This window comes from Salvia hispanica, chromosome 4, assembly GCF_029641045.1.
Source record: "Salvia hispanica isolate PSC_SH4W2 chromosome 4, Shi_PSC_v1, whole genome shotgun sequence".
NCBI lineage: Eukaryota > Viridiplantae > Streptophyta > Magnoliopsida > Lamiales > Lamiaceae > Salvia > Salvia hispanica.
Window position 1 is genome coordinate 6,180,881 of NC_142695.1, and position 16,291 is coordinate 6,197,171.

Below are 16,291 nucleotides of genomic sequence, written 5' to 3' on the forward strand. Positions count from 1 at the left end.
ATACTATGTCATATCTTCATCGTCACATATTCTATAAACTAGTATAGTATATGATATATTACATACATCTATTTAATGACAACAAGTCAACAACCTCCAAATAAAAAAATAAATAAAAATAAAACTACTATACTATAAATGCAAGATCTCCTTTAGTCCTTTGACATTTATACCTCTCTCTCTCTCCTCCCTTTCCCTCTATTTATTATAGAGAAATTCCCAACTCTCTTCAATATTCACCACTCTCATTCATATTTCCTCAAACAAAACACACACACACACATGGTTGTAATATCTCAAAATCCAACCATGAAAATCGAAAAAATAAGAGACGACATTGATCTTCCAATCATAAACCTCTTAAACAAATCCGAAGCCATGAAAGAGATGGTGAGAGCTTGTGAGGAATATGGTTTCTTCAAAGTGATCAACCATGGCGTGCCGCAGGAGATAATTTCCCAAGTGGAGGAAGAAGCCGCGGGCTTCTTCGCGATGCCCGGCCCGGAAAAGATGCGGGCCGGGCCAACCTATGGATTCAAAAACATAGGGGTGAAGGGCGATGTGGGAGAAGTTGAATATCTCATTTTTCAACCCAACTCCTCCCCCTTCTTGATTCAAAGCGATGAATCCAATAAATTTAGGTACTTTTCTAATCTCGTCTTTCGATTTTATTTTATTTTATTTTATTTGTTTGTATGTTTGTTATTGACACAACGTGCTTGATTAGAAAATTTATGCCAAGTCATGTTAGCTAGACTTATGGCGATAGAATGAAATTCATAAACTAAAACACTAATTTAAGGATCCAATATTTTTAGAGAATTATCTATGAATTATGATAAATACTTAGTAGTGTTTTTAGTATATATCACGTGATTGGTGTAAAATTTATGGATCGGAAAATGTTTTCAGTTAGAATGATCGTGATAAATTTGATGAAATAAAATACGAGACAATCGGAAAAAATTTGGGGACGAAGATATGGAACCATGCATGTTTCTAGGGTTAAGATTGATCGTGAAAAGTGCATCTTTTTGTTTCTGTCACTTATTAACTGTTGATATGTCATAGTCTAGTATTTCTATGTTTGAGTGTTAAGGAGTAGCAAAATTGCACAATTTTGTGCGCTAATAATATTGTTTTAATAATTGGAAATAATTCAAGAATCTAGTACTATCATTCAATCCTGATTTTTGGAAGAAAACTGTACGATCAGCCATCGTCAGACCTTTTTATGTAGACAACCTTATCTAGTTGCTGTCTAAAAAAGGTCAACTACTATTTATATTTTATCATAATACATGCATGGTACATGTATTTCAATTTTATGATATTATTATTAAACTATAGATTATGAAATGATGTTTAAACAAATTTAAAATTATGAGTAACTACATTTTTTTGACTTGTATGATTAAATATATTTTAGAATTAAAAGAAATTGAGCAAGTACACATTATTTTTGGTTTGTTTAAGGAAGAGGATTAATCATAGGAAGAATTCTTTTCAACGAGGGCCCTTTTCACGTGGATTTAGATATCAGAACCAGTAATATTGATTTCTTTTGAATTATGCTTGTCATTATGACAATTAATTGATTATCTAACAAAACTGAAAAGTAGGCATTATTTAAATACTAATTGCTATTAGTGGCATATTGTGATGTGCATTTAGTGGTCACGCTAAATCTCCCGTATCAATTAAAAATGATATAATTGTCTTAAAGTGGAAATTCTTATTAATTTAAATATATCGGTTGTTTGTTGATATGATTATAGAATATTAGAATAGCACCTGACATCTCACATCCATATAATTCAATTAAGATCACTTTCACCTTTTTATTCTTTACTCGTCCATTTAATTCAATAATTCAAATAGTTACTTGTGCTTTGATATATATCTTTGACCAAATAACAAAGATTTCAAGCATGATAAAACAAATACTATTGCATTAGCAAATTATAGCCATGAGTATAAAAAAATGAAAAATGAGTAAGGATCAATAAATGGATTGATATGATGATACAGTGCTAATAGCTACTGTTATAACACGAGCAAAGTAGAGTAAAATTGACAAAACACAACGTCTAGTCAAATCATAAAGATTTTTATATTAATTAGAGAAACTTCCCATATGTCGGGAAATGCAAATCATAATTTTATTTATATTTGTATTCTACAAATCTGACCGTTTTTACCATAACAAGTAACCTCTCTTTTAAATGCCAATCTTCACGAATCTACTTCACATTCCCAGAGTCAGCAGAGAGACAACTATATTAGGAAAAAAAAAATATTAATTTAACGTACGAATTTAAGAATTTTCTTAATACATGTGAAAAAAAGTCAAAGTGGCACTATATATATGTACTAATGTACAAGTACATATGGTTTCTAGGCCAACCCTAATTAATGGCACATGATCATATATGTCATAAATTTTTATATATCTACGACTATGCTTTAACTGAATGATCATTTTTTCCTAGTCATCACTAATTTTAAACCACAAAATTTTGGTCATTGACCATCAGCTCAGCAATAAATGCCTACGTGGAAGCAGTGAGGAAGCTGGCATGTGAACTATTGGATCTGTTGATGGAAGGGTTGCTCGGTTCCACCCCGAACCCTACCACGTCATCAATGCTGAGTAGGCTAATCAACGATAGTGAGAGTGACTCGGTACTCAGGGTCAATCATTACCCGCCCGTTGATGTTAGCACCGACTCGCCAAGGATCGGATTTGGGGAGCATACCGATCCTCAGATCATCACCCTTCTCCGATCCAATGGAGTCAAGGGCCTCCAAATTTCAATTGAGGACGGGGTGTGGATTCCGGTCAACCCCCGCCCCGAGTCGTCCTTCTGCATCAATGTGGGTGACCTGTTGCAGGTGACTCATCGCGCACACTATCATTTTATATTTTAAATTAATTATTCCTCTTTGCTATCATTAGTTATTAAACACGATCTTTTCTTTCATAAAAATTATACTTCATGAAAAATAGGCTTATTTTTTTATTTTGAACCGTCTATCACAATTAGTATCTATCTATTTATAGTAACATTTTTTCAATTTTTATCTTCTACATTTCAAATGTCTTTCTATAAAAAAAAAATTGTGATTTCAATTTCAAACGTCTAATAATTTTAAATGGGATTATAACTAATGTAATGCCCGGCCGAGAATCGGCTAAATAAAAAATACTACTCCATAAGTTACAAAAATAAATTAACTCTAAAAGGAATAAAATAGTGAATTTTGATTTGAGTTTGTTAATTTTTGTTATTTTGGTAGGTCTATAAAAAAACTGGGCTCTTTCCATTTATGAATACTGTGACAGCACATATTAGGCGACCTACAAAATTGTGCATGATAGATTACACTGTTGGAATATATGAATGAATAGTTAATTGCAAATTGCAAAAGATGAAGTGAATGTTGAGCACCGTACATGTGATGGGGGTGTAGAAAGCCTTTTTTTACTCAGAGTTTTCAGTGCTGAATTCATCAGTGGGGTTGCTGTACTAGGGTTTACAGTTAGGGTTCAGTCACTTACTTAGTTTTCAACTTTACTACTCACTCCTCCGTATAACAATTGGATAATGGCACGGGATTTTAGGAAAAAAAATAGTACTATATTTATACTGATGTGAGAGATGAGTTTTTCCAAAAAAAGAAAATGTGACATTTTTTATGGGACAAATTTAAAAGGAAAATATGTCATCTGTTATGAGATAGAGGGAGAGGGAGTACTATATTCAAATTAATCTTTTTTTTTGTAATGTATTGAATTAGGTAATGACGAATGGGAGATTTGTGAGTGTGAAGCACAGAGTGACGGTGCAGCCGTGCGAATCGAGAATGTCAATAGCATACTTCGCCGCTCCGCCGCTGCATGCCACCGTGAGCTGCCTGCCGGGGGTGGCGGCGACGGCGCCGATGTATAGAAGCTTCAGCTGGGGGGAATACAAGCAAGCTGCTTATATGCAGAGGCTTGGCGACACTCGCCTCAATCTCTTCGCCTTGTAAAACAAGACTTGCTTCATTAGGGTTTTATCTGATGGGCTTTTTGGTACTTTTATGTTCTTGCTGCCATGAATTTTAATCTTATTTGGTTCTTATAAAATTATAGAAGATAAATAGCATGTCTCATTCTATATTCTAAAACTGAAAAATATGAAGCACTCTCTTAGGGAAAATTGAATCGTAATTGACAAGTATAAAGCCATATATGTATTGGTCTAGCCCATTGTTGAATAAAGTTACAAGAATCAATTATGGCCCAAAGAAGATATTGGGCTGATACGCTTATCAAAGCCCATATCCATAAATGAGCCCATCTCATGGTTGTTGGATATCATTGAGGAAAAATTACTGGGCTTCTATAATCATATACGTGCCCGTTCGGTTGCCGCTACTCCACCGGACTCAATCTCAGTCACTGGATTATCCAGCGTTCGGTTACCATGACAGAGCCTATCACTCGGCCCGCCGGCCCGCGTCTCTTTTATCACGGCCCGCATTGACCGACTGTTTTTTACTCTAATCTCGTGACTATCCATCTGGGCCTAACCCCTGCGACTAAAATTGTCGCATCTCTCTTCTCTCCCACCTCTGCTTCACCCCGCTGTGCACCGCCAACTATACAACAAATTATTTTGATCGATTTATTCTGTGGTCGGGTATGAATTGTTATCGGCAGCCGATGTGCACTATTTCCTAGTATGAAAAGAAGGGCTCTGCAAAATTTGGGAAAATGGGTAGTCATGTTAATTAAATTAAATTAAATATTTAAGTTTGGGGAATGGTGATGGAGGAGGTGGTGAAAATTAAATAATTAAATAAATACTAATGCTTGTGCTATAATTATGCTTTTATATTTTGTATAGGCAGTAATCCTTTTCCACTATATGCAAATCTTATTCAATTGTCTTAAATTTATCAAATCAACCGAACAGTAATCTAAAATCTAATATTAAAATAATCCTAGATAAAGCCCGTCCTCCTCTTGTCCTATATTGCATCCACTATTATTTTATACAATAAACCGAACAGGCACTACGTATACACCTACCTACCTACCTACCTATATTTATTGAAGGGATGTTATCTTAGTTTAGTAGTATCACAACACATGCAATTTGCTTAAGGGTCGATTGTATTTACACAATTTTTTTTATATTTTATTCGGGGGCAATTGCCAAATAAATTATATGATGATCAAATTCTTACATTATACTTTTCAAAATCTGAAAAATAAATCATGAAATTTGAGATTTTCACAATTATTCCATTCTTTTTTTTTTCCTGACGATTTACGTGCTGATGTGCCAGCCGATTTAAAATACGGAGTGTTCGTCCAAACACCAATATCTAATTAAGTTTGAAAGGACGTTTTGTTCACGTATTTTAAACCATTGCCATATGATCAGCGCGTAATTCGAAAAAAAAAGTGATTAATGTGGAAATTTTAAAGTATGTGATTTATTGTCCTATATTCATAGTTCAAACGAGGCTGTTTAAATACTCCACGACGAATATTTCTTCAAAATTTTCACATAATAAACAGTACTAACTACAGTATATAAAATAACCGAAACCAGCTAATTAAGTGGAAAAGAAGAGAATTTCCAGGGTGAAGAAGATTCTCCTGGCAGCTAAGATATTTTTCTTGTCCAGTTGTCCTCAAACAGAGGTTAAAAAAATTATACTAGAAAATTGAAATAAAATAATATAGATGCAGAAATTTAATGCTCTAATATAGTCTAATTCAGTTAATAGATCACGTAAGCAGTGATACCACTACTGAGACAATATTCCACTAATCCCAATTGTCATTTACAGTAATTAAGTACTTGTTCTCTTATCATTGACCACTTGTTCTATTTAACAAAATCTTATTAATTTCCTGAGATATGGCTGTTAAAGTGTTAATATAATCATCTAAATTTTCCTACTAATAAATTTTATTATTATATTTCTTAATGTCGAAATCATGTTTATTATTTAATTATTACTATTTCTTTGTTGTATTAGTTTGCATAAATCGGAATTTAGAATTGTATCAGAGTTGGAAGACTTCTATGTTCTTGCAATTCGATAGTCCACAAATGATAATAATCATCACCAGCTAATCTTTCACTTGAATTTCCAGAGGAAATGCAAACATATATTTAGTGGGTCCTGTGGATTCTTGAAAAAATATCCTTTAATTTCTAATGTAGAATAACTTTATGCATAATTGATACAAGATGAAATCCACAATATATATTTTGAAGACTAGAGATTAGAGTAGGCTACAAAACATGGGTTTCAACTTTCAAACTATTTTCCTAACATATTAAAGCGCTCAAGTATTACAATGGTGCTACTTGTCCTTGTGTTGGATTTGGTTACTAGTGTCAATTTAGAGAGTCAACAACAGGAAATAATTATTTCGATCTTTATTTTATATTTTCATGAATCGAATCTTATGAGCATAGCATGGATGATGGATTATTATATACGTTGAGATTAAAGAATAATACTGACATAAAGTTTCTTAAATAAAATAATACTCCGTCCGTCTTTCAATAAGTGTCCACTTTTGCTATTTTGATCTATCATCCATTAAGAATTCACTTTCATATTTTAACATAAATGATAAATATGCCTCATATTTTATTTACCAAACAAGAGATATATTAAGTTTTTTGAAGTGTAGGCTTGAAGAAATCACATAAAAGGTCTTAGCATTAAGAAATCATTAATTAAGGAGACAGTTACAAGAGTGAAGAGTCAAAAGGCTTAATTCCATAATCTTACCCCACTACTCTTGGCCATTATTAACGATTAATGCCAACATATAATTAATTGTACACAACAATCAATTTGCAAACAAAAAAAATACTACTACAAAATAGTCAAAACCAGAACAAAACTCAAAGGCGGAACACCGTTAAAAAAACAAATATAAATAGTAAGTTGTGGCCTTAATTCTAAAATTAACTATGATCCACTATAAATAAAAAATTTAATATGTTTCGATTGAAAAAGTAAAATTGTGTGGTTAGGATTGTCGACTGCAACATTAGTTTAATGTTGATACTGTTCGCTTTGAATGAAATCCGCACAAATTTATTTTCGGGTCACTTTCAAAGGACCTCAAACTAATTAAGGTTCGACAAGAATTATATACACCTTCCAACTTCCCTCACTCATCCGATGTGGGATGAGTTTGTACCCAACAAGGACATCTAGTGTGTCCAACTATATCGTTAAGAACGTGCATTAATTTTCAAAATATTATGTGCTCAATTACTATGGCGTCGGAAAAGAATTTCTTATAGTAGCTTCACGCGGTAACATGTTTAAATTTCAAGTCCAATTGATTAACCTAATCATTAATATTATGTGATCATTACAAGGCTTGGTTGTGGCGTCGGAAAAGAATTTCTTACAGTGTTCGAGTGTGCAACCTTATTGGCTTCACGCGGTCACATGTCTAAATTTTAAGCCCACTTGATTAACCTAATCCTTAATTTTGGTGCAATGTTTTATTAGTTGGTTAACTGTGTGATTAAAATATTTAATTTAATCTGTAAATGCACCAAACAGACTTTTAATCTATATATACTATATATACTTAGATTGTCTAGGAATATAATCAAATGAAAACTCTAAATATTGTACAAACTCAAAACTATGATCTAGACCATTGAAAATGTCAACAGATCACAAAAAAGTATCAACGAAAAAATGTCAACAAAATTTCAACGGTAGTCAATGATTGATGTTGTGTTGATACTGTGTTAACATTAAAATCTTGAAATTTTAAACTATATTGATATAGTATTGAAACTGTGTTGAAGCTGTGTTGAGGAGTTTTGAGTTTGTACAATATATAAGTTTGCATTTTATCACTACACTGTATACTAGATTGCCTATGCCGACATTATAATTAGGTTATGTTCTTTTTATTTTTTTAGTATATTGGCCTCTGCAGAGTGCCGACAATATATTGTGAATTTTTATTTTGTTTAAATACGTAATGTCAATTCTAATAAACCTTGCATGCACTTTCAAAACAATTTATATTTCACATGCAATGCCAAAAAATAAAATGCAGGTTTAAAAACATAGGTCACATTTATAGTATCAATCATTTTTATTATTTCTTAAATCGATCACTTTGCTAAACATCCACTTTTTATATGTAATTGATGGGGAAAAAAAGGCAAAGACATGAAAATTGTTTTGACTCTCCTTTTTTTGTTTAATTAATTCTCTAAAACTTCAAATTAATATGTATTTCAAGTTTTTTTGTTATTATCATTGCATTTTATATTATGTCTACAATTACGTCTAAGTTAAGTCCTAAAAATGATAATCTTAATTCTGTATCTATTTCAAATAAAATTGCTCTAGATTCATGATGTTTATATATGAATATGTGATTGAAATTCATTTTGATAAAAAGAATCCTTGTCCGAGTCTCCTATGTTAAGTCATGATCAATATTTCTTACCCAAGTACATTTGATGGAATATCATAAATAAGTATCTCGAATTAGTTCCCCATAGGCAAAAAATTCTCTACAATTATAGGTGACATCCAAAGTTTTGGAATGAATGATATCAACTAAGAATTTGTGGCTAATAGTGCTCCAATACCATGATTGCATAACTTGAAATCTCATTTTCACTACAATGCCATCACGTAAAGCAAAATGAGTAATGTGGGAAATGATGTCATTATTAAGGGAGCACATCACTTGCATTAATTTGACATAAAACTTAATTATTTCTAAATGAGATTTTGATTGGTTACTAAGTATCTAAGCATGTGATTAGGTTTGCAAATATTAGTCGGTTAAATTGTATGTTGACTTTGATCTATCACTAAGAAAAAACTTGTTTTTTTAGGGCCGAAAAAATTGAGACACAATTACTTGTGTTGGAAAATTTTTAAAAACTAACAATAATTTAGGACGAAAAAAATGTTCATAAATGAAAGACAAATTAACTTAATCTTTTTTCTTTTTTAGGACGCTTCCATTTACGTCCTCTAATTTTAGTTCAGACATCAACAATAAAAACGTCTTTTGAAGCAATTAGTGTTATATTTAGAAACATAAATTAGTGACCTTAATTGCATTAAAAATATCCTTAAATAATTTTTTTTGTTGTATCGTATGTTTAAGATTGATTTGGTATGATAACTACTTACTTATATAGTCTCAAATGTGTAGATTTTATTGATCGCAAAGTAATTGATTTAAAAGAATAAAAGTTTAATAAGTTATTCAACTTAACCAAACAAAATTCAATGTAATTACCACATGCAAATATCAGAATATAAACTCTTGTTTACTAAGTTTTATTTGGCAACGCGCGAGATTCATATTATTCTGGTTTACATATATCAATTGATCGATAAATGATCGAAAATAATGCTTGAATTATCATTTCATTATTATACGTTTCAAAATCAAATCACGAGTACCGCCTTTTATAAATACGATTAAGAGTTTAGTTTTTGTCTTTATTATGTGGCACTCACTCTATGATGAAATAATGTCTCCATTTTTAATTTTCAACTCTCCTTCATTTTTAATTTCTGTTTACAATTCACATCTATATTTTAAAAAACAAAGACAAGTAAGTTGTTGGATTTTTTTCATGAGATAATTGAGAAAATTATAAAATTTTAATTGATTATTTTTAAATCCTTCAAAATTGACTAAAAATTGGCTAATCTTATTCGGCAATTTATTTTTATGATTTATAGTAGTGTTCAATTACAATTTAGATTATATACAAACCACAACAGTTAGATGTGATTTTTTTTTAGCTCCCGATGATTACAAGGTCCAGATGCCATATTACTCAAATGAAAGGAACTCAGTCCGTTTTCTAAAAATAGATTTTTTTTCCCGTTTAGTCTGTTTCCTTAAAATGTTAATTATACATTTTAGGAAATAAACCCCACAACCCACTAACACTAATTCTATTACTTTTTCTCTTTTTCTATTTTATTTTACCTAATTTTCTCTTTCGTTTCTCTTACTTTACCAATTTTGAATTAAAACTCATGTCATTTCCAAAGTTTCTATTTTTAGGAAATGGAGGGAGTAGTATTTTAGATGATTTCTTATCCGTTAAATTAAGAAATGTATGAATATTTCCATATACTACTAATTGTGTAGACATGTGACGCATGAATTCTTTATCATATCCAACGTCAAATTTATAGAAAATTAAAATCTCTTTTTTTATTTTTATTTTTCGAAAAGATATAATTTCATGTCTACCTTTTATGAAACTCTATTAAATGAAAACTTGATAGTACTATAGTATTTTTGTTTTCCAAGCAAAAGCGTACTTCCACATAGTGATAATTCAACTTATATAGAATAACAGAAGCTAGAAAGGAACTCAAAGACAGTATATTTAAATACTTCACTCTTCATAGTGGAGAGCAAAGACCACTCACGTGACAAATATAAAATTACTCAAATTTTGAATCTATTTTATTGCTCGCCAAAATTGATTTCTAAGGGATCAATTATTTTTTCATGCGATCAGCATTGATTAAATCTCAAGAACAATTAAGAAAAAAAAACACATTGAATTCTCATTGATAAGATCAATTCTATCAAAAAGCTACGTCAAATAAAGATTTACTATATCGTATCTACATTCGACAACTTATGCTAGATATTAGGTATATCTTCTCCCCATCATAGAATATGCCATGACATAAGATGCAATTAGGTAACTTTGATCACAATATTTGTCCAATAAGTGCAACCTTAAACAGTTCATTCTCTGTGTATTTGAAGTCGATTCAAATTGCCGTCTTTGGCAATAACATGTGTCATGACATAATATATATACCATATCACAAATCTTCAAGTAGCACCATAAATTGTTTTTCCTCTTTAAATTGATAGGGACAAATTACTTAGGTAGTGTGACTCGAAAATGAGTTCCATCACATAAGTTGATTATGTATGTTCACATATTTGAGGATTTGATTGGTTACTATGTATGAAATGATATCAAATGTGTTTGTGTGTGTGTGTGTGTTGATTTGATTGATGGTAACCAAACACTTTTCAGTTGCATCTATGTAGCCATCTTTATGTGGGCCCAAGACGAATTCTAATGGGCCCGTTAACTACTTCAGCCCAATCACGAGTCTTCACGTGGCACTATTCCAAAGTCTTATGGCTTGTTTATAAGTCGTTGAAATATCAACAAAATATTGAAAAGAAAATTCAAAGATCCACAACAGTGGTGGTGGACTCCACTTGATCATACATTCATCGCTAGGTACATTAAAATTTGATGCATTTGTCATATACGCATACAAATCTATCATATGTGTTTAGTTTTTTATATATGAGTAGTCTTTGTTCTTGTCTTAGAAGTTCTAATTTGTCCATATATGTAATGAAAAGAATTCAAATTTTATGGAAAGCCAAGAAAAAATGAAATGAATCTTAAATATGATCTTGAATCATAAATATGATCTTGAATCATGTTGTTTGATATGCACAACGAATCTTGATCTTAAAGACTTCTTACGCAACTTTTTTATTATTACACAATTATAAAAAAAATTGAATTCTAAAAACTCTCGAGCACTCATTAGTCATCCAAATATCAACTCTGTGTGGTCAAACCTAATTAACATGAAAAATTCGAGTTTCGTTCAAATTTAGTAATATCTTTTAATTATATGCATAAAAAAATTAATGGTCTTCAATCTATTAACAATGAAAATGAATAAAAGTAACTTTAGGGAATGCTACATAGTATCGTGTGATGGATAAAGAAAAGGTACACTACATACATATAGCTTTAAACCAAAGAGTAGGAGTTATTAAAAAAATATACAATTCGAAATGTTTGAAGTTGTCGATCAATATGAGGTACACATAAAATCTAATTAAATTTTGAGATCAAATAATCTTTTAATTGTGATGATAATTTAAATAATTAGGATGGCTATTCCACACGTGGCTAGGAAAAGGAAATGGGCATCTAGTTTGGTGGCTTTTTATTTCAAGGGTTGCGGCTACATAGTGCTTCCGTCTAGGAAGCCCAATTTTGGCAATTAAATAATATTTCAATCTACTTATTTTCAATTCGAATGAATTAAAATTTAGAAAGTTGAGGTGGACACGTGGAAGCTCATTAACACCTCCTCCATTGGGACCACTTCCGGTGGCTTCTCTCTCTCTCTAAAAGGCACGCTGCCTATGAACATTCCCGCCGCCAACGCTTTCTCTCTCTCTCTAGGCACATAAATACACACTATTTTTATTTATTTTATACATAAATAAATATAATTAAAATGCACGTAAAATTGGAAATGAGAGTTTTATTTGGAATATATTATTATAATTTTTTATAAATGGTTGAAACACGAGACAATTAACTAAACATATATACACTTAAGAATTATGTTGCCTTACATATAAATACCTCGCGGTGTAGAGTAAAAGTTACCGACAATTTTAATTGCTAATAAGTTAATTGAAAGTCATATATAGCTACTAGACAAACATATTATAACCACTAGACATTTTTTTAAAATGCTACTTGATCAGCTACTAATGCAATTAATGAAAGCTTTGAATTAAGTTAATTTAGCATCATTAAGTGAGTACAACTCAGTTGAATTCGAGTTATCAAATATATTCCACTTTAATTGTAGATCCAAAATTTATTGTACATTAAATAGGAAAAAGTCGTCTAATCAAGGAAACCATTCTCCTTTCAGAAATCCATTTGAAATATAAGAGTATTAATTTAACAAAAGTTTGTTTAATTAAAAAACCTTTTTATTGGAATCACTTGATACGAAAAATCAAGAATAAAGAGGGGTTGCTGAATCACTTTTTTTAGAGATTTTCAGATTCGATTGATAATGATATAGATTTATACTTACTATTTTAGTTAAATCTATATTTAGCATATTTTTCCTATTATTTATCCCTTAATGCTCTGAATTTGTGCGAAGTTGACATGTGTGACACTATAGAATAAAAGTAAGCCCCCCCCCCCCCCCAAAAAAAAGACTATATGGGAATAGAGTTTACTTTGTGTGGGGTTATGTTTCTAAAAATTGAAAAGATCTACCATAACAAATCTTTCTAATAGAACTCATAGTTAATCACATATTTGTTGTATCACAATCCTATGTGATAAAACACATATTGACACTAGTATTAAGCAAATTTGTAACATCCAAAATGAACCTTTGTCCGTACTAATAATGTGGTTTGATTATTATAATGCTTAAATGTGTATACTTGTAAGCCACTCACGTGGCATTTTTCAATGACATGATAAGATCATAGTAATTGGATGTCTTATTTTATAACAATATTGGGATATTTGGCATATAAAATTGCAGAATATTCTATAGCCTTAAATCATTACTGAATTGCTTTTTTCCTTAATCTAGACAACTTAAAAAGCATGGGGGGCTTCTCATCTGGTTCAGGCCCCAATGGCTATGTTCCCAAAATTCCACAAACTGAATAAATTGATTAAAATAACAAGCAACAAAGACATTTATGTTTGTAAAGATAGTGGAATCAATTATGCACACCTACAACTATCTTTTTATTTTATTCAATTAATCCCAAATCTTATGCTACATGTTCATCTCCAAACTCCTTACCCCTTCACCTTCTTCTTTCCCCCCTTTTTCTTATCCATCCTTCCCTCAACATATCATTTTAGCTCCACTTGGATTGCTTATGTGTCCCATCGTCAGAACTCTGAAGTTAAGCGTATTCCCATTTCAGACCTGTGATGTATGAAAATTATCATTTATTCATTAAAAAAAGAAAATAGGAAAGCTATATATAATCATTTTAGTTTATGTTGGATTGGTTTTGTCATACTCGTCAGAACTCCAAAGTTAAGCGTATTCATACAACTTCCTTCTAGAAAGTCATATTCAGAAATAGAATGCATTGAAAATATTGGAAAACAAAAATAGAAAGAAAGATATGAAAGCTAAATCATTAAACAAAAGAAAATAAATAATTAGACACTTGTAGTGAAGTTACAAATTCCTTTCAGTTATCCCCCACAAACAAAATAAAAAAGAATTACAAGCATAAAAACTACTCCACAAATACTATGAAGACATGAACCTATTTTAATTTCTAGGGTTTATGTATCCTTTGTGATAAAATGTTGATTAATTAATTAACTACATACACATATGTATTTCCATATATAATCAATCTCAAGCATTCCCATTGAACTGCTGCTGCAAGAACCACAAATCATCCGCACTCCACAAACTCTCCGTCGCATCTCCGCCGTTCATCGCCGGCCACTCTCCGGCAAAATCCAGCCCTTGATTGAAGTATCCACTCGGGCTAGTTAAACATTGATCTCCATAGCTAAATTGATTATTATTATTATTGCAATTCGCCGGATCATAGCCGTCCTGATTGCCGCCGTGGCTCGCCGGATAATTATTGTAGCAATCGGTTAAGTCCGAGGCCGGCGTCCCAAACGAGTCCGAGGAGGCGGCCGTGCTCGAGTTCTCCCGAGTGAACCCGGCCCCGGCCCAGCCAATGGCTGGGTAAGTGGGCGCGATTTGGGCTGGGCCCGCGTCGGGATTCGCGGTGTAAGAAGGGGCTGGGGCGGAGGGGGCCGTGGCCGAGGCCGAGGCTTGGATGCGCTCGACCAATCTCGGCATCCAAAGGTAGCGCATGGTGTCCTTGAATTGCTTGCTGTTCACGTCACATTTCAGCTGCTTCGCATGCTTTTGCACACGTGTGCGCCAGTAGTTCTTGATCTCGTTGTCTGTCCTCCCCGGCAGATGTTGTGCAATTTTCGACCACCTAGAAATTCAAATTTTTGAATAAATTTAGTTTCACAATTTTTTCTAAAGTATTTTCTTGGATTTTGTTATATTTTCTAAGTTTTATTCGAGAATATATTTTTCATATTCTCGAATAAAATTTAGAGAATATAACATGATCAGTGATTGATTTTTTTTTTCTGGGTCTGTCACTGATCATGTGTATATTTTACGGGAAAATGGAATGAAAAGTACCTATTGCCCCAGCGAGAATGGAGTTCGAGAATGAGGAGCTGCTCCTCGAGAGTGATGTTGCCGCGGCGGACGTCGGGGCGTAGGTAGTTCAGCCACCGTAATCTGCAGCTCTTTCCGGTTCTCTTCAAACCTTAAAATAAATCAATAAATTACTTAATTAGTTAATTATAATTTTAGATATATAATTAAAGAAGAGAAGGGAAAAAATAGGAAACAAGCTATAATTGGTAAAGTTTCACACGTAAATTCTTGGACCTTTTGTATGCTTTTTTTAGTGGATTTTAGACTCGAATTCTTTGCTTGTACGGACATAGATCTTTATACATATGCATATCTCAAAATTCAAATCAATTTAAATGATTTTTTTAAAAAAAGAAATAAATACTTATATATTTACCTGCAGAGCGAGCTAGGGAATTCCAACGGCCTTCGCCATGATGGGCTATGTAGTTGATGAGAGTGAAATCTTCATCAACTGTCCAAGGCCCTCTTCTTAGCTCCAACAAATCTTCTTCACTTTGGTTGTAATTTCTTGATGATGATTTTGTGCCTTCTTGATCCATGTTGCTAGCTATTTTCTCTCTCTAGAAATTGATCAAGAAAAGCTGGTGATGGATATTGAAAGAGAGAGAAGAGAGAGAGAGGAGTTGAAGTGGGGTTGTGTTGATGTGGATGAGGATAAAGAGGGAGGGGCTTTATATAGATGGAATAGAAGAGGGTTTGAAAATGGTGGCATGTGAGAGAGAGAGAGGGATGGTTAATTAAATTGCTAATTGTTGGCTAATTAGTTTAATCTCTCTTTCTCATCGGAAGTAATAAAAAATTGGTATTTAGTTAAGCGAGTGAGGGCTTTGAAAGTTGACTGTTTGACTTAGGCTTATTTCTCTTGTGTGGAAAATGGCTATTTTTTTAATTAGTGTGTTATTTTATTTATTTTTATATTTATATGTGTGTATTTTCGGATCAAGTTGCATTGAAATTTGACTGCGTCACTTGTCTTGTATATTTCCACAACGGAGAATGTGTTGGTGCGATAGCTAGATTTAATTATTTAGGAGCTATGGCATGTAGAATGGTTATTGATTATAAATAATGCAATTATCGTTAATTGTTGATGTGTGAAAGTACTGTTTTCGAGTCTTGGATTTGGGTTTTTGATGGTTCCATTTGGACAAGGAATAGTGTGGTGATTTATATACTCATTTAAAGG

At 32.2% G+C, this 16,291-nt stretch overlaps 2 protein-coding genes across 2 annotated transcripts; one reads left to right on the top strand and one right to left on the bottom strand.

Moving 5' to 3' along the window:
• Positions 1-196: 196 nt before the first annotated feature.
• On the top strand, positions 197-4,151 carry GA2OX4 (gibberellin 2-oxidase 4). The gene is made up of 3 exons (XM_048097004.2): positions 197-641; positions 2,538-2,895; positions 3,802-4,151. The coding sequence occupies exons 1-3, from the start codon at positions 283-285 to the stop codon at positions 4,033-4,035; spliced, it is 951 nt and encodes a 316-aa protein (XP_047952961.1). The 5' UTR covers positions 197-282; the 3' UTR covers positions 4,036-4,151.
• A 9,917-nt stretch (positions 4,152-14,068) lies between these two features.
• LOC125193356 (transcription factor MYB108-like) lies at positions 14,069-15,752 on the bottom strand. The gene is made up of 3 exons (XM_048091130.2): positions 15,479-15,752; positions 15,082-15,211; positions 14,069-14,866 (listed from the first exon to the last, which is right to left on the bottom strand). The coding sequence occupies exons 1-3, from the start codon at positions 15,642-15,644 to the stop codon at positions 14,260-14,262; spliced, it is 903 nt and encodes a 300-aa protein (XP_047947087.1). The 5' UTR covers positions 15,645-15,752; the 3' UTR covers positions 14,069-14,259.
• Positions 15,753-16,291: the final 539 nt, after the last annotated feature.